This window comes from Gallinula chloropus (genome assembly GCF_964237585.1).
Source record: "Gallinula chloropus genome assembly, chromosome: 1".
NCBI classification, from domain to species: domain Eukaryota; kingdom Metazoa; phylum Chordata; class Aves; order Gruiformes; family Rallidae; genus Gallinula; species Gallinula chloropus.
The window spans coordinates 187,070,807-187,094,752 of NC_140085.1; the positions used below are offsets into that span (position 1 = coordinate 187,070,807).

General features: G+C 41.1%; 1 protein-coding gene across 1 annotated transcript; it reads left to right on the forward strand.

The window, feature by feature from the left end:
• Positions 1-22: 22 nt before the first annotated feature.
• ALG5 (ALG5 dolichyl-phosphate beta-glucosyltransferase) lies at positions 23-23,522 on the forward strand (the record flags this gene model as incomplete). The annotated part of the gene is made up of 10 exons (XM_084265786.1): positions 23-94; positions 1,061-1,232; positions 2,156-2,202; positions 2,840-2,908; positions 4,178-4,270; positions 5,782-5,895; positions 7,171-7,230; positions 10,375-10,526; positions 21,843-21,928; positions 23,102-23,522. 10 exons carry the CDS (start codon positions 23-25, stop codon positions 23,212-23,214), a joined length of 978 nt encoding a protein of 325 aa, XP_084121912.1. The 3' UTR covers positions 23,215-23,522.
• Between the last annotated feature and the right edge of the window lie 424 nt (positions 23,523-23,946).

The window sequence follows — 23,946 nt, forward strand, 5'->3', positions numbered from 1 at the left end:
TGCCCTTCGCCGGCTGCGGGCGATGGCGCTGCCGCTGCCCCTGGCCGAAGCCGCGGCAGTCCTGGCGGCCCTGGCCGCCCTCCTCCTCGTCCTGGTGAGAGCCGCACCGCGGGCGCGGGGGACTTCCGCGGCGGGGGCGGTACGTGGGGCCGCCCGATCCCAGTCGCCGGTCTGTGGGACGGGGGCGCCTCCCGGACCCGGGCCCGCCGAGGGGGCCCGGCGGCCTGCAGCGGGCGCTGGGACGCTGCCGCAGAGGCAGCCCGGGCAGGGCTGGCCCGGGCCGGTCGGCGGCGTGGGGCGCGCCTGGCCCCGTGTCTGAAGGAAGCGGCGGGGCCGCGCTTGTGTGTGGCTGTGCGCGGGGTCTGGCCTTCGCCAGGCGCGGGGAGGAACGCCCTGCGGCCGTGATACGAACGGAGCGTTTCGTCCTTACAGCCCGTCCCGTGAGGTGTCCCGCAGCGCGCTGTTGCCGTGTCTGCTCGGGGGCCCTGTGCCTTTCTGAGCAGCTGAAGTTCTGCCCAAGTTTGAGTGAGAAGTTTTGACAGCTGGGCAGGGAAATCCTGCTGCCCAACCAGCAGCGCCACAGATGGGGTGTTTCCAAGTACAAATATTCCAGAAACCAAGTTGCACGGATCTATTTCAGCCCCGCACAAGGAGCGATCGGAGCCTGAGCTTTGCAGGCACAGAGGGGCTGGCTGGCTGGCTGCAGTGTCGCTGCTCTCAGTGGCTCGGTGCCCGGGCAGGGGCAGCACCAGCCTGTGTGGCAGAGATTACCCGGGCAAGGGGCAGTGGAGCTTGGGACACAGCTTTGTGGGCATCTATATGCTTTGCAGTTGAAAACAGCAGCAAGACGATGATGGCGACACTACTGTCAAATGGAGCGATCAAATGACGTTGAGAGGGTTTTGTTCCTGTGTGATTTGCTCAGCAGATGAAGTATTGTGTCCTTGACCCACCTCATTACTGAAATGCAGTTGGTTGCCCCTTGTAGCACATCGTGTAATAGCTGGGCACACCTTTAACAGAATGCTTAACGATGTTTCTGGTTTCCTTTTCATCACAGGTTTGTGTGATCGCTCATGTAACTGCCAGGAAAATGCCAACCATTCACCGACATGAAGAGGAGAAATTCTTTGTAAATGCTGATGGTGGGAAAGAATCTGTACCAAGTATACACGATCCCCCTACAAAGGAACTCTCTGTTGTTGTGCCTTCATACAATGAGGAAGACCGGTGTAAGATTTTTCTTGTTTCAAGAAAAAGAAGAAGACCTATCTGTTGTTAATGCGGAGGTCAGATTATGTTAGCAGTAGACTCTGTCCAGACAGATTATGTATCTGATTTTGGGCACCATTTCCAGAAAACAGTCCCAAGTACATTGAATTTCAAAATTAAGACACTGTGTGGCTTGGTTGCTGCTGTTAAAACCAGCATGGGGCACTTCTTGTTGCCCCTGTAAGTGCTGCAAGGCAAAAAGTAGAAGACGACTTTTAAAATTTATTTGAGACCTTCCCACTCTGTAAACAACAGCAGCAGCTTCAGACAAGCAGTAAAGAGGATGAGCTCATTGGTTTCTGTTTGACTTGGCCATATGTAAATATATATATGAGTACCTGATACTAAAATGTGAACGCTTTCAGATGTGATAGAAATAATCATGCTCCACAGATGTACTTGAGGTTGATGTGGTAGCACACGTTGTTGTTCCTTTTCTTGGTGAGTGAAAATACTGAGCAGTTTGGGATTCCATGAAGATGCTGACAAATAAAGTTTGTCTGGACACAATGTAGGCCTTGCTTAAATAGATAACGTCACTGCTGGTTTGCAGGGTCAGTCATGGAGAACTTTTAAAATTTTTTTTAATAGTATATAGAGAATTACATATTTCAAAATGGAAGGTTGGTTCTTACCTTCAGAAGAAATGCTTTTATCCTGTCTTACATGTGTGGTTTTCTTCAGTGTTCTTACTGCCATCAGCATGGACAGAACTTAGAGTTTCAAATGCTAAGATACTTTACTGAAGTGAGTCTTGTATGAAAGAGGAAATCTGCTCAGATTTGCTTTGTAGTTGTTTTCAGGTTCCTTGTGCAGGTGCTTTTGGTGTTTTTGATGCTTTGACTGTTACAATCTACTAACCTAACCTCCACCTTTTCTCTAGTACCTCTTATGATGGATGAAGCCTTGGATTATCTAGAAAAAAGACAGGTATTCTCCTTCAGCATTCAAAATTTATTATTTTTTAATGTACAATGCGTTGGTGACCTATTAGCTGTGTTACTTTGTATTAATTAGCCACCTAGAAGGAATGCTTCTATCTGTTATCAGTTATTTTTAGATTGAATGCCAGAAGGTGTTTTTAAATGAAGTAAAAATTTAATATACTGTTGCATGATGAAAACTCTTGGTATGCATGATATCTCTTCAACACAGAGATTAAGGATTAACCAGACATTTAGATTTCTGAACTAAATCCTGGGTTGTTCCAACAAGTTTCTTAAGCATCTGTTCTTCATTAGGATTTGTTGCCTAGGTACGAAGCCTGTTGTGAAGGTTTGTGGGTTTTGTTTTGTTGGGGTTTTCTTAAAAGTGTTATTGTTCTGAGCTTTCAACTCTGGCAAATGAATTGACTTTTCAGTTCCAGATGGCAGTTGAGGAAAACTATGACAATATTCTTTACTTGTGCCATCTTAACACATCATATTGGTGTGATGAATAAGTTAAAAACTGCTCAGCCATGAATGAGTTAAAAACTGCTAGGGAGAAAGGAATGCTGATGTTTGAAAGACCTACTACCCACTTAAGAAACTGGATGAAATGTATTATTTCTGTTTTTATTTTGAAGAAACAAGATCCTTCATTCACTTACGAAGTAATAGTGGTTGATGATGGTAGTAAAGATCACACTAGAAAGGTAAGAAAGAAGTAATCAGAGGTATGGATTTTTGTACTGTATTTGTGGAATATAACAATGTTTTGCACTTAAATTTCAGTACTTGAAGTAGTTGACAGTTAAAATTCATGTTCCCAAATACTTTCTGTCACTGTCCATCGTACACTGTGGGTATCACATGCACAGCTGCAGACACATGGAACTCTTCTGCAAATGTTCATGTTCTTGATGGGCGGCTGTGACAACCATTTTCCTGCAGATCAGAGCCTAAAAATTCTGTTCTTAACTTAAGGAAATACTCTACTTCTGCATAGTGTTGTGAACATGAGGATGCTAAAAAGCCTTTTAAAATAGGTGAGGTATACTGTGAGTGACAGAACAGCTGACATGCTGTATAGCTCCTTCCCGCACCCTCCATGGCATTGGTCACTTAACAATCCCTGTGCCAGCAGTAGTATCTTCAGAATACTTCTGTGTTCTTTCGACTTTGATGGATGTCACTGGAAAGAAAGGCTGGCCAGCTTTGAGGGGATTGTTTTACTACTGCTTGGAAGATGTTTGAGTTAGCTACTAAAACGAATGCTGCTTTTTCATTTACTTCCTCTAAGCTTCTCCCTTAATGATTGCTTGTATGTGTTTTTTGATTGCTTTGTGTTCCTTCTAGTATTATTTCTAGTCAAGCACACTATGGCCCCGGGTCTCTGGACTTATAAGGACTTGAGACAACCTTTAGAAAAAAATTAAAGGAGGAAACTCATGCTGTCTCCTCCCCACAACGTGGAACAAAATGTGTGCTTCCCTGCAGCATGAATTCACACTGAGTTTTTGGTAAAACCCACAGATAGCAGCAAGACAAGTGAGAAATACATAGTGGTAGTAGAAAGTTATTTTCCTTTGATTAACTAGTGGTGTTAGTGTAACAGGTCTGTAATAGTGTGGTGGGGGCTGGAACTAAATAATCTTTAAGGTCACTTCCAAAACAGACCATCCTGTCATATACATTACATTGGTGTTGAGCTTTTTGGAATTGGATGAATGGCCTTTAGAATTGTTTGGGGGAATATCCTACTTTGACTGGGCATGACTAGCTTTTTCAGTCTTGTGTTGACTGTGAACTGGTTTTTATTTTCCCAAACAGACTCCAGCAAACACTGGCAATGTATTTGTGCCGACAGAAGTGGTCATAGCTCTGTGCTACTAATTTTTTTTTTTAAGAAAAGGGTGAGCAAATGTGAACTTCTACCTTGATTCCTGGTTTTGTTTTATGCTGGTCTTTTGTGTGTCTATCAGGTTGCAATGAAGTACTGCAAGAAATATGGAAGCGACAAAGTGCGGGTGCTTTCTTTGGTAAAAAATCGAGGGAAAGGAGGAGCAGTCAGGATGGTAATTGATACTTTCATCTCCTTCTCTGCCTGAACTACCTGTGCCCAAATACACAGAAGACAAATCTGTGCTGATTTGACGTTTTGATTTCAATACATTAACAAAATGGTTACCAGAAAACTTGAGTACGGATTCTGTAAATTAAGGCAAAACCTTTTGCAAAACAAGCTTATTTTAGGTCTTGGAAACAGTATTTTCTTGCCAGGAAGATCAGTAACAAAGAATTCTTTTGTATGAGTATCCGAAAGGAAAAAAGAAAAACTACTTGAATTCCATGTTCCTGTTAGTTCCACTTAGAAATAGGCTTGCATTTAAAAAATCTAACCAAACAAAAATAGCCCTTTATGGGTTGAAGTAAAGCTTTGTAGAGAAAAGACATCTCAGTTTGCAAACATTGCTTTCCAGGCTGTAGTTGAGGCTTTAAAAATGGCCAGTGAATAAACACACTCATATAGCAGTGTATGCTTACTGAATTTCATGGCTATCGCCCACACTCTGTGGTAGAACCAGCACAATTTATACTTTCACATAGTAATTTTCACATAGATATTATCATAAAATCATCGTGGTTTAAAAACACATTGAGAAGGAACTTTGTGTCATAAGGTGGATGACACCTTCCTTTTTATGAAAAAGGGTGGTGTCATTTACAGGTTATCAGTGACTGTGTGTCGGTATTTTAAGCTCTATCTTTAACAGGTCAATTTAAATTTTTTTACAAAACATGAGTAGCTATAGCAAATGAAGAGAACATTAAATTAGAACTTGTGGAGCTTTTGTAAGGAATATATCTTTGAAGTTATTTCAAGAGAAGGAGAACTACTTGTATGTGTCATACTTTTTTTGCACTGCAGAATGTAGAGTGGATTTGTATACTACCACTTCCTAGACAGGCTTTTCCCAAGTCACATGTGTTTGGTGATGTCAGTACTTTTGACAGACCTTCCATTGTTTTCCTTTCTGGACCCCTTCAAAAACTGTCAAAGATGTCTCACCAAGAATGTGGCGACACAGGGTGTGAGACCTGTGCATCCCAAGTGTTTCTCAGTGATACCACGACTTAAGACTTACTTCTCAAACGTGAAAAATAGCACACTGCTTCCTCCTTTTCCGTAGCTCAAATGACAAAGAAAAGCCATCGAGTGCAGTGGCAGCTACTAATCACTGCGTCTTTGTGCTCCCCTGTGTAGCTGACTGTAGCAACTTCTTGTCTCTCAAAGCTTTTAGTTTGCAAGCTTCTCTGTTACAGGAGGGGTTGTTAACCTTTGGTGCTTATGCATTTTCTGTCACACTATTCAGTGTGTGAAATCTCTAGACTCCTGTAGACTACTATACTTACAATATAAATTGATACTTGTCATTAGTAGCAGAATATTAAGAGCGGCTGGTGCCTTATCTTTGAGATACCAACGTTCTAGTTAGTACCATAGGTTTTTAGACTGTCTTGCAGCTAGCTTAAGGCAAACACTGATTTCAAGGGTGTTGATTTTCATTGACTATTTTGATTGCAGGGTGTCTTCAGTTCTCGGGGGAAAAAAATCCTCATGGCTGATGCAGATGGAGCTACGAAATTTGCAGATATTGAAAAAGTAGAAGAAGGTCTAAAAAATCTTAAGCCATGGCCTGTGAGTATAAATTCGCATGGATTTGATTTAATATTCATGCATGCAAATTGATTCTTGTTATTCTCTGCGACTTGGGTTTTTTGAGGTCTGGTTGAAGATCCAGGTGTGAGTCTGCAGACCTGGGCATAGGCTTAGAAGGTGCAAGAATGGGCTGTCGGGAAGTAGTTTCCACAGGGCTCCCGCCAGCTTTGCATACACTGTGCCTGTTTCAGTGCAGTGTGAAATGTTCTATTTATCATTCTTCCTTTGAAGTTGTGCTACTCTGTATAAACACCACGTGCTGCCTACTCGGTTAAAAAACATTTTGTGTTTCTTTGTTAACTGTTTTGTATTTTCCTTTTATCTGATGTCATCCTTATACCTTTAAGGATGCATCTTAATTTCACCCTATTTTATAGAGGCTCTCTTTTCTCAGAGCTGTTAGTTTAATGACAGTATTTGGAAGAACCTTTATTGTAAATAAAAAATTCAAAAACCTGTGGAACAAGAGCTCCTCCCTGCACAGTAATTCTCTTTTGTGTGCTAGACTTGAAAGAAGTGGGGCTTATTTTTCTGCTTAAATGCACATGAGTAAATGCACATGAGTAAATGCACGAGTAGGGTGGTGTAATCTGCTTCCCAAAGTGCCAGAAGCATCGTGCAGCCTTCCAGCTGGAGCTGCCTGTGTGCAGAGTGCGGGACCAGAGTGCGGGAGCCGTGGGGCGGCAGTGTTTCCCTGATGCTCTCCCAGCATCATTCCTGCACTCTCAAATGTAGTAGGTTTCCTCAGAAATGTAGTGGATTTGAGAGAGGCCATGTGAGTAGTAGTAGTGTGAGAATAATTTTAAACCTGTTGTTTTGCTCACATCTTTGAGGCTATACTTTTGGCTGATACAACTGCATTTTATTTGTTTGAAGGCACCTCGGTGCAACAGTCACATCATTCTGTTGCCCCTTCCATTGTGCAACATTTAGGGAAAACTTACATCATAACATTAAGTGCCTGGGAAAGCTGCTTATCTGTGCTGTTTAACACATCGCTGCTAAACCAGACCTGAACAAATTACAGGGATTTGTATGCACCATATGCAAAATATGATAAACTGTAGATGATCTGTTAATTGGAGAAAAGACTAATTTTTAGCCTCAGAATCTAGCAGTAGAAAAAGTGCAGCTACAGGAAGCAGAAAAGCATACTGCTTTGAAGTTTTTTTTATTGTGTAGTTATCATGAGATTCCACTGATTCAGAAAATGTTAGTTTAAGTAATAACTCTTTCCTTTGTGTTCCTGTACAGAACCAGATGGCTATTTCCTGTGGCTCTAGAGCTCATCTGGAGAAGGACTCAATAGCAAAGGTTTGTTTCCACTTACTGCTGTGTACTAATAGTCAAATACATCCATTATTTGATTCCATTCTACCAATTTTACAATTAAATAGTCGATATTTGTAAAAGAATGGCAACTATAAAAAAAGCTTGTCATAAGTGGAGCATGTGCTCCATCATACACAAAAGATGTGTTCTAGGTTTCAGGGAGTTTCAGCTGGTGTCCGATTTATGGATTTAATTTTCCTAGTTGAGAACATCTCAGGAGCAGAGCTTCTAATCCCTGACAGAATGGATAGCTACTAACCAGTACTCGGGCTGGAGTGGAAGGCAGCTGATGAGTTCATTTTTATTGATTCCCTTCCAGTGCAAGAGCTTGATCTGCAGATCTTAAAACCTGCTTAAAATTAATGAGGGGATAATTAGCAGCAAACTGAAGAGTATCTCAGTTCATGGGAACGTACTGTAATCTTTCCACATTACTCACAGTAAAATTTTGGAGTTTTGAACAGGCAGCCGGTACTGTTCTGTGTGTTGCTCTTGTGGGATAAACAGTGATGCACAGGCACACAGTCTTATCTTGCATCTGGTTTTCTGATGTCTTGGCAGACAGTAGTTGACAAAGCACAGGCATGGAACTTGTATTGCAACAGACGCATTGCTGGGCTAATTTTTTCATCATCATTGGATGTGCTCATCATGTTGAATGTTCTCAAGAGTAAGCTTTGTTTATACTGATGTTTAATACTTGAAATTATTCTAAAATACATACACAACTACTAAAATAGTTACAAAACTTCAAAAGAAGTTACAGTTGGTAGCGTTGAGCCCCAGTAGATCTTTTTTTTTTCTTCTGGTTTATCAGGTTGAATTGGAGTTGTTTGTTGGGAAAAGTTCTTGTAAATACTGCTGTGTATAAATACTGCTGTGTGTATGTTAGCATCCTCACAAAAAACAACCAAACAAATCCAGAACCTTCATCATTAACAGAAATTAGGATAAATCCTTGACATGGTGCTTGCATGCTTGTAGCACAGAATATACCACTTGCAGGTATTTGTTACTTGTGCAGCCAGTGTATCCTGGAAATGTTGCTACTGCAAGGAGGCTGTAGCTGATAAATTTGAGACCAGAGAAAGTGCTTCATTGTGTGGTCATGTTCTGAACTTAGATAAACTTTATTCAGTGCATGCATATTTCTTCTTTTCATCTTTGAAGGTCTTGCTACATGAAGGAGAGAAATTGGAACAGGACTTCTAATGCAGGAGTCCAACTTTTAGGATTTTTCTATTCTTTGCTTGTTGTTTCTCCCTGTATTTCTGATTTCTTGATAAAATAATCACCAACTGGTTATATAGTACCTCTCTGTTTGAAATATACAGTCCCTTTTGTCAGCCAGCTGTCCCTAAAGTGGAAAGAAAAGGCAGCCTTTACCACATTGGGAAGAGACTGTTCTGTAGTGTGATAGGCTTAAAAATACTGCAGAGTAATTTTGAGAAGCTGGGATTTCTCTCTGAGCTTAATGACATCTAAAACAGTAGAATGAAGCTGGGATGAGCAGCCAAGTGGGATTTATTAAGACCGGAATTTCACCCTTAATTTCAGTCTTAAAACATGAAGAATTTTCTGCCTCCAGAATTGTCAATGTACTTCAATGCATCCATAGTATGACATGAATAAACAGTCTCAGGAGGGATGAACATAACCCAGGAACTCCCTTTTGTGAAATAACTGGCTGACAGTCACGCAGCCTCTTAAAGCTTCCCTTCTGGGACCTTGTGTTCTTGGTCACAGAGGGATTCCGCTTCACCAGAAAAGCCAAAGAATCCACACCAGGTTCACCATTAACCACAGGCTAGAGCAGTTTTCAGAGACACAAACTATGAATTCAAATTTCCTTAAGCCAAAGGCTATTACTTAATAAGCTGAGCATCTTCTCATTTTTTCAACTGAGGTTTGAAATTATTAGCTTTAAAGGCATCTCTTATCACCCAGAGATGCTTACCAGTTAATTTGTTGGCTCCTAAAGATTTTGCATGGTATTTGGCTTGCGGTCTTAGATGCAATCACTTACACTGAGCTCAAGACAAGCAGTGAGTTCAGAAGGGATTGGTGGATCAGGGTTCTAGTCATTTAGGAGCTGCCTTGATAAAAGACGAGGAAGGACCTCATCAAACCCACAGTCCAGCCTCTGAATTCCCCAAACTTAGCTGATTATTATGTCAAGAACAAAAGTGCAACCGAAGAGTAGTCTGAGAGGATGTTTACCAGGAACATAAAATATAATTGTGAAAGCAAAAGAAGAAAAGAAATGACTGTGTAACATTGCTGGAACAATGATATATTATTTTTCACAGCAGCTGTTACTTTAGTTCTGGTTTTACTTGCTCCATCTCATACTGCAAAAAAAGTACACTGTCTAATTGTATTCCCTTAAGTGCCTTAACATGGTGTGTGCAAGCTCTGGAGATCATGCAGTCTTGAATGAAAGAAGAGGGTAAGCAACAGCAAGAGATGCTCACATTTCTGTTGTTTTCACAATATAAAACTTTTGATTCTTACTGTGTCAGAGTAGGAGATGGAACCTGTTCAGGTTTTGTATGTGTTCTTAGGACTAACAGTCTTTATGCAGTCCTGCTGGCTTATTTTCCATTGTTTGTCCAGGTAACTTTTAATTTGTTGGACCTGCTCAACCCAATTTTTAGGAAAACAAGAGGACTAGGCAGAAAGAAAAAAATAGCTTGTAAGTGTCCAGTGGAGTAGAGCACGTAGCATGCCATCCCACTCCTCCCTCACACTTCTCTTCCCAAAGAATCATGGAGAAGATACCATGGCTGTCCTGATTGTTAATTGAAATCCAGGTTTGGGTTCCTGCTGCTGAACAGGAAGCTGCTCTGAATTAGGGAAAAAAGAAAAAAGAATTTAGGACTTCTCATATCCTAGGCCAGCTCACTAAACAGCGGGCTTGGCTGGCAAGTCTTTCCTTTTCAGCTGTAATTTTGTTTCATTGTAAGAACTGAAAAGCTATGGTTTCATTCCGCTGCAAAACAAAACCAGTTTACAACCTTTGAAAGCTATCACGAAACAGGACTATTGCCCTGAAAGCCAGCCCAGTTCCAACTGTTCACTCATCCCTTAAATGAAACCATCTCACTCTTTGCCTTTTGTCCACAGCGCTCTTATTTTCGAACCCTTCTCATGTACGGGTTCCACTTCCTGGTGTGGTTTCTCTGTGTCAAAGAGATCAGGGACACGCAGTGCGGATTTAAACTCTTCACCAGAGAAGCTGCTGCACGGACTTTCTCAACTCTTCACATAGAACGCTGGTAAATTCTTTTTTGTTGGATTGTGGGGTTTTTTCCTTAGTAAACACGAGTTTGCAAAAGCAATCTCAGTATTGTAGCTACTGTGAAGCATGTGTTATTAAATCCTAGCTGCTCAGTTCAACTAATTGTAATACTACTTGCCTGGCAAATTTTATATTTTTTTTTAATGCTGAAATATCTTGGCAATTGCTAGGAATTCTATTTTATTAAGGTGTACATTAAGAAATACTTGGCTGTTTAATTTTAGTCTTCCTTATGATAATCTGGTGAAGGGGAACAGATGGGTCATGGGCCTACTAAGTCTTGATTTTAAGAGATCCAACGTAAACTGCAGGAAGGATTTTAAGACTACCTTGTTGAGATCTTGGGTAGCAATAGTTGATCCTTACAAGGTTGTTTTATTTTGTCATGTGGAAAGAGTTATGTAATACTTAGAAGGACAGTTTGGATTTGCCTTGTCAGAGCAATTGGTTAGGAGAGGGGAGAAAAAAAACCCCAGAAAATTCAGTAGCTCTTATATCTTCACCTCTAAAAGGCATTCCAAACAAACAATGTCTGATTTTGTTGTAATCCAGTCACTATTTTTGAGAGTCCTCTCCCATTTTACAGATAGGAGCCATGTGAGCAGAGTAAGAAATGGAGAGGAGCTCTTCTTAAGAAAAGTTAAGCGTTACTCGTTCTATTCAAACATTTTATCAGTCTATTTTTATGCATTATGACCTCACAATGCAGATCGGTTTAACCAAAATGTTTTGCCTACATCTGGTAAGATGCTTGTAGTTGCTGAAGGCTCAAAGTGAAAGAAGATGCCAACCCTTTACTGATTTTCTTACTAGAATATGTAATGAGAGGAGTACGGATAGATCTCATTAATTTAAGACAGTAGAGAATGATGCATAGTTTTTGAATTACTTTAGAGCTCTCTAATTTAGCTCAGCAGTTCCCTTATGAGAGTAATACAGTCATGACTACTGTTATAGGACTCAAACACTGCTTCCACACAAATACCATAATTCCTGTGAACTTCCTACACCACAACTGTTGCTAAAAAGGATGGCTTAATTAAGTATAACCAAATCTTTTCAAACTATTGTCTTCATCCCAGAAAATGTCTCTTGGGCTACTGCTTGCTGACAGGGGACAGAATCATTGAATAGTGTTCCTATACAAAAATAATCCTGTGTAATCCTACAGTCCTAGTCAGTTCCAATACATCTAGTATTAGGCTGAGCTTTGGCAGGGGTAGCTGAGCTATATATTGCTCCCTCAAAATGGAGTTGTGAAGGTCGTGTTTGGGCACACACATCTAGTGCAGAACTTAGAGCCCCTGTGCAGCTGAATCCAGAACTGTAAGCAGACAGCACTCAGAAAATCCCTTTCCTAGCAGAGTGTTTGCTTATTGCCCTACAGGAAATGACAGCTGAGCCAGCAGTATGATTTGTGCTGCTACCTCCAAGCTCAAGCGTGATGTATAAATTTCCTGTACGTTTCGTATGCAGGATTTGTTTAATACATGGTTAAATGCATATGGGAGGCCCAGAAGAGCCCCTCTCAAAATTACCTTCTTATCTTCACTTTATAAATTAAATACTTCAAGAAGACATACTGAAAGAAAGGAATGAGGGTAATCAGGTTAATCTGTAAAAACGCAATCTTCAATCTTACTCTCTTATAAAGGGAAGATTTTGAATAAAATTACACATAATGGCCAGAAATACTATGTAGTATTCAGGTTTCTTATTAAAAAAAAAATCATAACTAGCAATAAAGTAAAAATAATTGTGCTGTACTCTCTTATCCAGGATTACAGGCAATGAAAAAGGGACATTGCTATCTTATTTTATAGTAATAATATTGCTGGTGTGGAACACACCAGATCTTCACATCTTGGCATGTTAATTCATTGTGCTTATATGTGCTGCTATAAAATTAGCCTTCTGTTCTTGCTCTTTTATTTAGAGACATCCATAAACTGAATCCCCTGAGTGTTTTCTTATTTATCTGAAATGTACTGGTTAGTGATGAAGAAAGTTTTTGTTTGTCAAGAAAAGAATAACTCATATTCTTCCAATAAACAGCTCTTCAGATGCTTTTAAGTCACAAATTTGCCTAAAACAACAATAGAGGTTTCATTTTCTGCCAGAGCAGGCAATATATTGTTTGCTTGTATCCTCATGTGTCCTTCATCAGGCTCTGTGCTTCCCTACCCTCATTTTCATACTTACTGGATAATTTATACCAAATCAGACAGAACAGTAGAGATTTCAAGATGGAAAGCTTTGGCATGTTTTGTGCAAACTGAAACCCCTGTGGAAGGGAGATTATTGCCACTGCTGACAAAAAAAGTTATGGGATGGACTCAAAAGTAATTTACCAGCTTCACATCTAACCATTTAGCATGTGGAACTGGAAGATAACGTGTCAGTGCACAAAACAGTGTACTCTCCCTTTCCCAGTTAATATTTATAAGGTCTGGAAACAGGCTGGGGTATGGGGAGATACAAGTGAAGAAAGTGAGTACATTAGAGGAGACAGTAGTCGTAAGGGAAATGTTGTACAGGCAGTCATGATTGCTGCAGTTGGAAATTATATAGGGATATCAAACATTCATCCCATAGACACATACATTGGATTCTTTTGTATGTAATTAGGTTGTCCAGAGAGGCTCTAGGTATCTCCTCCCTGGCAGTGTTCAAGGCCAAGTTGGATGGAGCTTTGGGCAGCCTGGGCTAGTGGAGGTTTCCCCCCCCTGCCATGGCAGGGGTTGGAACTGGATGAACTATGATAATAATGTAAGAATCTAAAATAGCCCAAGAATGGAAATTTCTTATTTTAAACATGATTCTATGATTATATATATATGATTCTATGATTAAACAAACTGTCCCAAATACCTTAGCATGGTGACACCCATAGTATGGGTGTGAAAAGAGAAATAAAAACTGGTTAGATATTGTGCAGTGGAGGTTCTGTACCTATCATGAATATGAAGATACAAGAGGATGAAATAGTCAGTATTATATTTCTGCTGACACAACACAATGGGAAGTTGTTAACTGGGTCACAGAACATCTCATTCATACTGAGACCATCAGCAAAGAGTTGCAGAGAAGCCTCTATTTTGATACTGGACAGGAGTATCTGAAATCTGGGTTTATTACCACCTCTGCATCGCTGCATTGGGATTATTTGACATCTGGAGGAATTACTTGATTCTTTTTGAATCTTAAAATTCCACTACTGAAGTGCAGCTTCGTTAGGTATTGAAATGAGAATTCAATTCAGTCCAGTATGGTCAGTGCTCAGATACTCTGGTAGTACTGGAGGAGACTGCTGGAGAACATTCAACAAACCAGCAGCGTCTAATAGGATAAAAGCTGTCTGCAAGCCAGCACCCTGGTCACTGAGTCTGTTGAGGGCTCCCCTGCTGTGAGCTGAAGCCTGTGGCGAACTGTTGAAGGGAATGGACATGATTTGGTTTTCTGCAGAAGCCTCATCTGTCCTGTCTGCTCAAGTTTCATCAGGCTCAGATTTTTCTGAGGTGCTACAGTCTTAAGTGAAATCTTATGTGAGGACATAATAAATATTTAGACTAAACATTAATATGCAACATACTTACTTATGATCTTAATATAAAATTGGCTATCTAATCATTCTGGCCTCGAACTGTGAAGCTTACTGCTCAGAAGAGAAATATGCACACCGAAGGGACAGGATTTGCTTCATCACATCTAAAGGGCATCTACCTGTCATCTACCTTAGACTGTTAGGGTATAATTCATTTCATCCTCATAGCACAGAATGTGTTAGGCTGGAAGGGACATTTAATGGTCATCTACTCCAGCTCCCCTATAGTGAGCAGGGACATCTTCACATAGATCAGGTCACTCAGAGCCCGCTCAGGCCTGACATTGAATATCTCCAGGGATGGGACCCCCATCTCTGGGCAACCTCCCACCCTCATATTGAAGAACTTTTTCCTAATATCCAACCTAAATCTCCCCTTTTCGAGTTTTAAACCATTACCCCTCGTCCTATTGCTCCATGCCCTTGTGAATGTATAATACAGATGTAATAGAGACCCCTAAAAAATGCCAGATGAAGTCCAGCCTGTTTTCTGCCCTCGACTGTAAAGGGACTCAATGTAATTTGTATAGAAGGGACAGTCTCTACTGTAGATGACTGAAGTTGACCAGGGTAAATTCAACTCACAGCATAGTAATATGTAGGAAAAAACCTGAGTCAGGCTGCTGGTGCCTGAACCGCATCAGAAGGATTAACTATTCAGTAAATCCTGGAAGCAGAGTGTTAAAAGAAAAACTACTCAAGCAATTTGGCATCAAAGGCAGCTCCTTTTCTGGCCTGTGTAGGCAGCGCCAGTGGTTTCTGTAGACAAAAAGCCCCAAGAATTCTTCCCTTTGGATAAAGGAATCCAGTAATGTCTGCATACGGGACCCCATCAGCACTGAATTAGCACTGGGCAGTAGGAAGCTGCTCTGAAGTGCTGGTTATTGTCAGCACTGCTCCACAAGGCAGAGCAACACATAAAACACATAGTCAAGAAATAATACAGATTTTATTTCTACAGCTCTCAGCAGGTTGATAGCATACCTCACTCAAAGAGCAACTATTAGGAGCCCAGTCTCTTTCCTGGAGCTGACTGGTAATAGAAATGTCACAGTAGATAGCATGGTGATCCTGCTGCTCGGTTGGACAGGCTGGAAGATTTCTAAGCTTCCGTACCTTGATAGCTGTCAGAGACACAAAAAAAAATGCCAGTAAAATGGAGTCTTGTGTTTCCTCGTTCACCTTTCATATGAAAAAGGGGAGGACATCAGTAAAGAGAAGTGTGAGGTCCTGCACCTGTGTTGGGACAATCCTGAAAAGCTGGACATGAGCCAACAATGGGCACTCACAACCCAGAAGGCAAATCACATCCTGGGTTTCATTGAAAGACATGTGGCCAGCAGATCAAGAGAGGTGATTCTCCCCCTCTACTCTACCCTGGTGAGACCCCACCTGGAGTACTGTGTCCGACTCTGGAGCCCTCAAGCACAAGAAGGACGTGGACCTCTTGGAGCGGGTCCAGATGAGGGCAACAAGGATGATCAGGGGGCTGGAGCACCACTGCTGTGAAGGCAGACTGAGAGAGTTGAGCTTGTTCAGCTTGGAGAAGGGAAGGTTCTAGGTGAACATTCCAGTACATGAAGGGAAAGCTGGAGAGGGACTGGTTACATGGGCATGTAGCGACAGGATGAGGAGCGATGGTTTTAAACGAGAGCAGGGTCAGTCTGAGAGTGAAGGATTTGAGGAGCATGTTTTTCATCATGAGCCTGGTGGATCACTGGAACAGGTTGCCCAGAGAGGTGGTGGAAGCCCCATCCCTGGAGACATTCAAGGTCAGGCTTGATGAAGTTCTGATCTAGTTAAAGGTGTCCCTGCTTACTGCAGGGGCATTGGAGTAGAAGACCTTTAAAGGTCCCTTCCAATCTAACACATTATATGTTTCTATCAAGATCTTCCTTTATATGATCTCACATGCATCTTAGAGAGTTTCAGCAGGAGTTCAATCTTAAGGAAACAATCCAATATCAGCTGCGTTAAGAATGGAAAGCTAATTGCTTAGAACTTCACTTTTTTCTGCTTTCTTCATGCTCTTTCTATTTTAGTTGACATTGAGTATCACCTCTTTAATGTTAAAAATACTAGAAAACTGAGACCACAGTTTTCTTGGTGTGCTGAGTTTGGTTTATAGGTGCTTATATTTAGGTAATTTTAAAAGCATGCTGAAATACACAGGGAAAAATACTGTTACCCTTATGACAATAACGATCATGTAACACTTTTTAAAGAGAGACCAAGATGTCTCTTAGCATATTTTGTTCATCTAAAGCTAGACTTTAGAAAGCATTTGAAAATTGTTAGATACTGAAAACTGTTTATATATTTGATGCTAAGAAATCATGCTTACATCCTAAGCTAGGGTTTTTTTTTTTGTGAGTGTTCTCGCTGACTCTTTTGTTTAGCTGTCCTTTGGAGAGCTGGCTGTGTATACACGAATACAAACCAAACCTTCTTGAAATTTACTTTCTGAATAGCAAAGTTTTGACATTAGTTTGAAAGGAGAGGAACCTTTTGAACAGAGAGCATATGCTTTGCGTTTTAGGTTCTGAATCCGATTACACCACTAATCTATTTTTCAGAAAAGGATGGAGCACATTTTTTAAATTAAAACTTAAAAGAAAATTAAAAGGGATATTTTAAAAAACATAATAGAGACAGTTGGAATGACTCGCTCTCAGGCTCCGAAAGAAGCTTCAGTTCTGCATCCGCAGTCTTGACCTGAGAAATTTTAATGCAGAGGAGGAAAACTGGAAAATGAAGTGGTCTCGCCAGCAGAAAGTTCATTCCCCTAAATTTGGTCACTCATTTCTTCTGACTACAAAAAAAAAAAAAGCCCATAACTTTTTTTCTAGCCAGAAAATACCTTTCCTTAACTAGGAGAACTAGACATACTTTCCTACCTGGAATATTGTTAAAATGAGGGGAAATTCAAAACATAATTCTAGTCCTGGTTTGACTGACATGCTCTCGTAAAGTGGTGATTTGTAATGACATTACACAAATCAGCAGATCACTGATTAGATCAAATTGGTGCTATTACTTTAGTCTATAAAAATTTCCCTGTGCACTGAGAGAGCCATACTGTTTCACATTTAAAACACGAAAGCTTAATATAAAAAAAACCCATTTGTTTCTGCAGTTTGTCACTAATCTCTAAATGTGAGTCTCTATATAAAATTTACAGAAAAATAAGCATTCATGTTGCTATGGGGATGTTTTTTTCCACTCCTTTGGCATTGTAGACCAACACAAGCAGTGGAATAAATTGGTTTTTTCCTGGGTTTGTGCACAACAAGTAGAATTGTTTATGAACATCTAATCAAGGCAAAAATATTTTGCTGTTATAACTATGTCTGTTTTGTCTTGTAAAAAATCCTGCTCCTGGCAGACACAGACAGACTTTCAAAAGCCCCAGTACAGCTAGAGCAGTACTGGCAGTCTCACCGACTTGACATCCTATTTCATTCTTAGGCCTCTTTGGCTGCTGAGAGTTTTCTCTTCCCCTTAACACTTTGCTGGAACAACGTATCTTGGGTGAGAGAAGCCGTAAATTCCACGTAAAACAGTATAACCAAGGGCCTAATTTTGATATTTGAAAAAGTATTGGACCAGCAAAACAGAGTCCTAGTGCAGTTTTGAAATGCAGAGTAATTTGGCAGGATAGATACAAGCTGAAGCATTTGAAGGGTTTGGTTTAAAAGGGTCAAATTCAATTGAATACCCACCAACTTGGTGTTCAAGTGAATTTCAGTCAGCATCTTCTTAAATTGTAACTTAACAATTAAACACAGCCACATGGAGAAGTGTTTCTTTTGCTGTATTTTATGTTAATTAACTCATAATGGAGCCACTATTAGAAATCGATGGGGAAATTGTTCACACCATATATTTTTGGGTGTCCATCTTTGGGTACTTCTATTGGAACCTGACTTCATTCAGGCTGGAGCCAAAGACAGGTAGTTTGAACTGTGTCCCCCCTTCCCAGCAGCACCTACTTTCAGTGTCTGCAGCAGGATGGGGTGCAGTACATGGTGTGACTAATTCCCTGCTGTTTCTGAGAGCAGTTCTGTCACATGGTAACTAGTCACAAATGGCTTCATGTCAAGACACGTGTATTTCACTCACCAGTTCATCCTCTGGCGTTGCTTTGATCTCCTCTGGGGTAGGCTCCAGCTAACGTACCCACGCTCAAACGCTGACTATGGCAACTTCTGCTTGGTCCTTCTGGATCTGGTGATCTGCCATGTGGATGTAATGCTGTCAGTATTGAAAACACTGTGGTCTGTATCCCCCCATTAACTACTCTAGTACGTGTATGAGGGGGACAGAGGAAGAAACAAGGTACCCCAGCAATATGCCACAGAAGTCATTCTCCTTTCAGCTTGGAATGGGTTTTGTGGGTTTTAATTTCAGGATATAGTCACTGCTACACAAATGACAACCACATGTAGCAGTATTAGTGCTCGACATGATTATTAATTCCTCTGCTTTTCATCTTTTACTTTGAGCACCGTAGTTCACCAAACTGTCTAACGTTGTTGTGCTGTGATGTATATGCTGGCATTCCAGTAATTGGTTGTCCATAGGAATTGCTGCAAATAACTATTAGTTCACTAGGGTAATACTTCATGCAGTAATATTTTTAGAGCAGCTCATGTAGTACAGTTCATCAGACGGTTATTCTGTGTCTCTTAAGCTTTTTAGTCAGTTAAGTAGTAAGCATTACAATATTAGATTTAGTCTGAATACACATGACTCATAAATGTTCAAAGGTGAATACATGGAGTTTTGGGCTACAAATGTAAAATGTCAGCAAAACAGTAAATAACACAACTTCAGTAGAAGAGACTGGTGTAATTAATAAAATAATATTCAACCCTCATTCAAAGAAAGCTGTGGAATGGCAAGGCTGCTAGGAGCTGCCTTCGGGTCACTGAGGTAAAAGAACTGTGTGTGACAGTGAAAAGGTTCGTGTCCTAATCAAAATCAGATCTACAGAGTGGTCCTAAAATCTCCATACACAGTAACTGTACTGTCTGTGGGTAACCTCTGTTGATGCTGCCTTGGCTTGCTTCAGTGCTGTCCAGGGTGATGCCAGTAGCACTCTCGTAACCTCCCTGCACAGCCAGGTTCAGGTTGGTATGTGTCTGGTGATGCTTTCACCAGCAAGCCATGGTCTGCACTTCAGCAGGAACCTACCTGTAAGTGTTGTGCTGGAGCACACGTTCCAAAGTGGACGTCAGTTGTTGCATTCGTTAATAGTTTTGCAGAAACGGGCTGCACTGCTGAGAAGGAGAGGGGAGAAGGGAATAACATCTGAGCTTGGCTAGCAGCCTGCTGAAATATGTCTTCTTGGCTGTTCCTGATCACCTCTCTGTCACTTTCTACCCTTTCTGTAGTGTTAAATGGGATTACCAGTGTCTTAAGCAAGAACAAATAATGTTATTCTTATTGCATACATTTTCTCTAGTGGCAAATTATATTATTTTTCATGTCAACAGAAAATTGCCTTGGACTGCACAATGAGAATTTCAGGAGATGTTAAATTTATGAAGTTACTGAGTGAAATTGTGGAGTGCTGTTGCTTCACAGACGGGTTTTCACAACTTCTGTAAGCTGAGCTGGAAAATCTGTTCCCTTGACTTCAAACTGGAAACCTTACCAAGAGCTTGGCTAAAATGTTTCCAGTTCCTTAACATTCGAGGCTTAGTTCCCTGGGGAAAAAGGCTCTGTGTTTGAATGTGTGTTGGGTCTAGCAGAAATCAGAGTATTTTTAAAAAACTTTTTATTGGAGGTGGGGGCATCTCTAGCTTAAATTCCAATTACTAGAACTCATTTCAAGACCAAGAACATCCCTGCAGGCATTTGAAGACTACAAAGAGGGGGCGACAAAATACCTAGAAATCAGTAAATTTAGGAGACTTAACCAAAATCACCAGAAACTTCATAACTGTGATCTGCATTCACCCTTGTCAGTAGTAGCTACTGGTAGTTTCATATGCTGATTTCAACACAAACTTTACATGCTGTAGTTGCCAAAACACTTAGACTCCTTGGATATGGAGGCAGTGACCACTGATAGACCTGTTCAACATACACTGCTACCTGGCAGTGCCATACAAGGAATGCAAAGGAGGAGAAGTGTCCTTAACTGCACTGTTCCCAACCCACCAGGTCTCTGATGGCCACGTCTGGCCCATGTACTTAAAGCACAGGAAAGAAGTGGAGGACAGCAGCGTTGATGTTGTTTATTTAGATGGATTTATTAATATCAAAAGCCTCAGTACCTGTGATCCAGAACGCCTACTCGAGCATGCAGTTGCAAGAATGAAACACAAAATGAATTCTCTGTGCAGAGAACTGAGAGGTTTAAAATGTATTTTGGACAAACTGGGCAGGGGAAGCGGATGACTTAGAGTAGGATCATGTGGCCAGTTCATTTTGCCACATGACCTACAAGCAGTTGTGCCAGCAAAAAAGACAGGCCTCCCAAGAGGGTTTTGGTGTTGTACATTAAATGATCAGTGGGTAAAGTACAACTGTTGTCAGGTTTTGTTATGCACAGTAACATAAATAATTTCCCAAGTCACTGCTGTGCTGCTGCCTTTATTCTAAACTTTAAAAGTACAAGGAGAAAGCCTGAGGTCAGGATAAAGCCATCATCTCCTTTGGTGGAACTCCTGGAGGTGTAGATTGGCACTGCACATTTGACTGCTTCCTCTTTAAGAACGTCTACATCATTGTTATGACAGGATGAAAAGTGAGCAGTATGCTGAGCACAGCATGACATGTGCCTTCAGAAACAGGATGTGGTGAAGTATTGTTGGGTCACAACAACCCCATCCAACGCTACAGGCTTGGGGAAGAGTGGCTGGAAAGCTGCCTGGAGGAAAAGGACCTGGGGGTGTTGGTCAACAGCCGGCTGAACAAGAGCCAGCAGTGTGCCTGGGTGGCCAAGAAGGCCAATGACATCTTGGCTTGTATCAGACATAGTGTGGCCAGCAGGACTAGGGAAGGGATCATGTCCCTGTACTCAGCTCTCGTGAGGCTGTACCATGGCCACACACTACAGGAAATACATTGAGGTGCTGGAGTATGTCCAATGAAGAGTCTACAGCACAAGTCTTCTGTAAAGCAGCTGAGGGAACTGGGTTTCTTTAGTCTGGAGAAAAGGAGGCTGAAAGGAGACATTATTGCTCTTTACAACTACCTGAAAGGAGGTTGTTGCCAGGTGGGTGTTGTTCTCCCAAGTAACAAGTGATGGCACAAGAGGAAATGGCCTCAAGTTGTGCCAGGAGACATTTAGATTGGACATTAGGAAAAATTTCTTCACCAAAAGGGTTGTCAATCGCTGGAGCAGGTTGCCCAGGGAAATGGTTGAGTCACCATCCCTGAAGGTATTTAAAAGAGATGTAGATGTGGTGCTTAGGAACGTGGTTTAGTGGTGGGACTTGAAGTTCTTAAGGGTCTTTGCAACCTCTCAGTGTAATCTATATATTAGCTGTGTTCTGAGCTGTTCAGTCAGGGAAAATAAGTTCATTTTCATGTATGTCTGACCTGTAGAATATTGCTGTCAACTTCCTAACTGAACACCAACCTCCTTAAATCAGGCTAGGGATTTAATTAACAATGGCACCATCTTTATTTTAGATCTAAGTGTGATTGTATTTGCTATTTCCTGTTCTACTTCAGGGCGTTTGATGTGGAACTTCTTTATATAGCTCAGCGTTTGAAAATACCTATAGCAGAAGTTGCTGTCAACTGGACTGAAATTGAAGGTATGGAAATTGTTTATCTTCTTTTAAGATTCCTTAATGTCAATTCAGAATAAAATACCCAATGTTCTTCCCACACTTTACCCAGTTCTGATACCACACAGCCTTCTTTCTGAACAAATTCTTAACTTTGTGTCCTTGTCAGCCTTCTAAGGTGCAGGAAGAGTAGGTGAAGGGGTAGCAAGGGAGAGAAACTCTGCCCTCCCACTGGAGACAAGAGGAGGTGTAGTGCTGGGACAGAGAGATACTTTGGCACGTCCTCTTGCCAAAATGTGTTAATAAAAATATTGCAATTATAAAACACTGTGCAAGAAGTCTGACCATCATTGTTTATTGATGCAACTCCACTGTGTCTCACCTTTCAAAATGTTCAGCCCCACCTATTAAGGCCTTCTCCAGGACTCCCTCTCTTCTTAAAATGTGTTGGTCTTTCAGACCTGTAGGGAGGTCTCTGTTACTGGAGAGTTGAGCTCTGCATGTATTTCTCCATAGCAGAACCAGATTAAGAGTTACTGCTTCCTTCTGCTCACCCCTGCCTCCCATCAAATGCAGTTCCTTCTCTTTTTCCCTTTTCCTGTCACTTTATTTATTTAATCTGAATCTCCTCCCAAGACAACCCCAGAAGAACACAAAGTGTAATGTACAGCAGCAGTGATGAAGACTGCAAGTAAAGAATGTCCTAAGCCAACTTTATTAGTAATGTTTTCTTTCAGTGAAGTTCCACAGGTATATTGCACCTCACACCAATGTTAGCAAAGATGGAACAGGGCTTGGTTTCACAGTGTGCATTCCTTACCTTGCCTGAAGATTGGCATGCTCATACTACTGCTGTAAGACAGCAGCAGGTGGCAGTCCCCTTCTCCAAAGTCGCTAAGAAACAATTTGTTTAATTACTGCTGTCCAGGCTCCTGTTTCCTTGAACAGAGCTTTGTCACAGCGAAGACTGCGTCGCGTGACATACATGGAGTTACTGTGCTGCTGGCAAGCTGGAGTCTCCCACTTAGGGCGTGATGTAATTACTGGAAAGCAATAACTTTGGCAATATAAATTTTTATTAATGTTAAGGTCTGGGTTGTGGAGCTGAATGTGCTGAGAACGCAGAGGTTCGTGACTACTGCTGCCAGCGCTCGTTTTTTCTAACAACGTCCTCCTGATTTTCTTCTTCATTAATCACAGGTTCTAAGTTGGTTCCCTTTTGGAGCTGGCTGCAGATGGGCAGGGATCTTCTTTTTATACGACTGCGATATATGACCGGTGCCTGGCAGCTCGAAACAAGAAAATGTAATTAGGTTGTTTACATTTTCCAAATATATTATTATACTTAATGGAACAGGAGAACAGTTTCAATCAAGTGAAGTGGTGGTGAAAGCTGAGGTAATTCTTCATTGCTCTTGTTGTATGTTTCATTTTTGCAGCATGTATGTGGTTTATAGCATTGTCAGCAGGGAATGTGTACAGTGCTTTGAAAAGAGAAAGCGTTTCCAAAGACTCCCAAGGTTTTCTTATCGGGTAATTGTGGGTTTATTTTATTAAATAATAGCTTTAGCATGTCTTAGAAATTCATTCAAATAAATGTGCCTGCTTTTGTTTCATCATACATTTGGAATTTCCTTATCTGTATTGAAAAGACCCACTCTGTTCTACAAGGTGCAATATTGTGTTGTGAATGTCCACAGCCATTTGCTTTACTCAGTAGTTTCTGGAAATCTCTGGCCGTGTTGCGATTTGTAACGATCGATCATGGTTCATGCTGATTAGTGTTCACATCCAGTGTTATGGGGAACACTGGTGTGTTGGGGTTCTTCCTGAATTCTAACAGTGGTGTTCATGAGGCTGCTCTGAGAACTTTGAGTAGACTCATGACATTCCAGAGGTTTTTGTCTGAAGCTGAAGTAGTTTGAGATCAAACTGCACATCACCTCCAGACTGTTGAGGGTCCAAGAGAAAGCACACTGTGTTTTAAAATGTTGTCTTTTATAAATATGTATTGTTTCTATGTACTAATTGATACTGCATGCTCA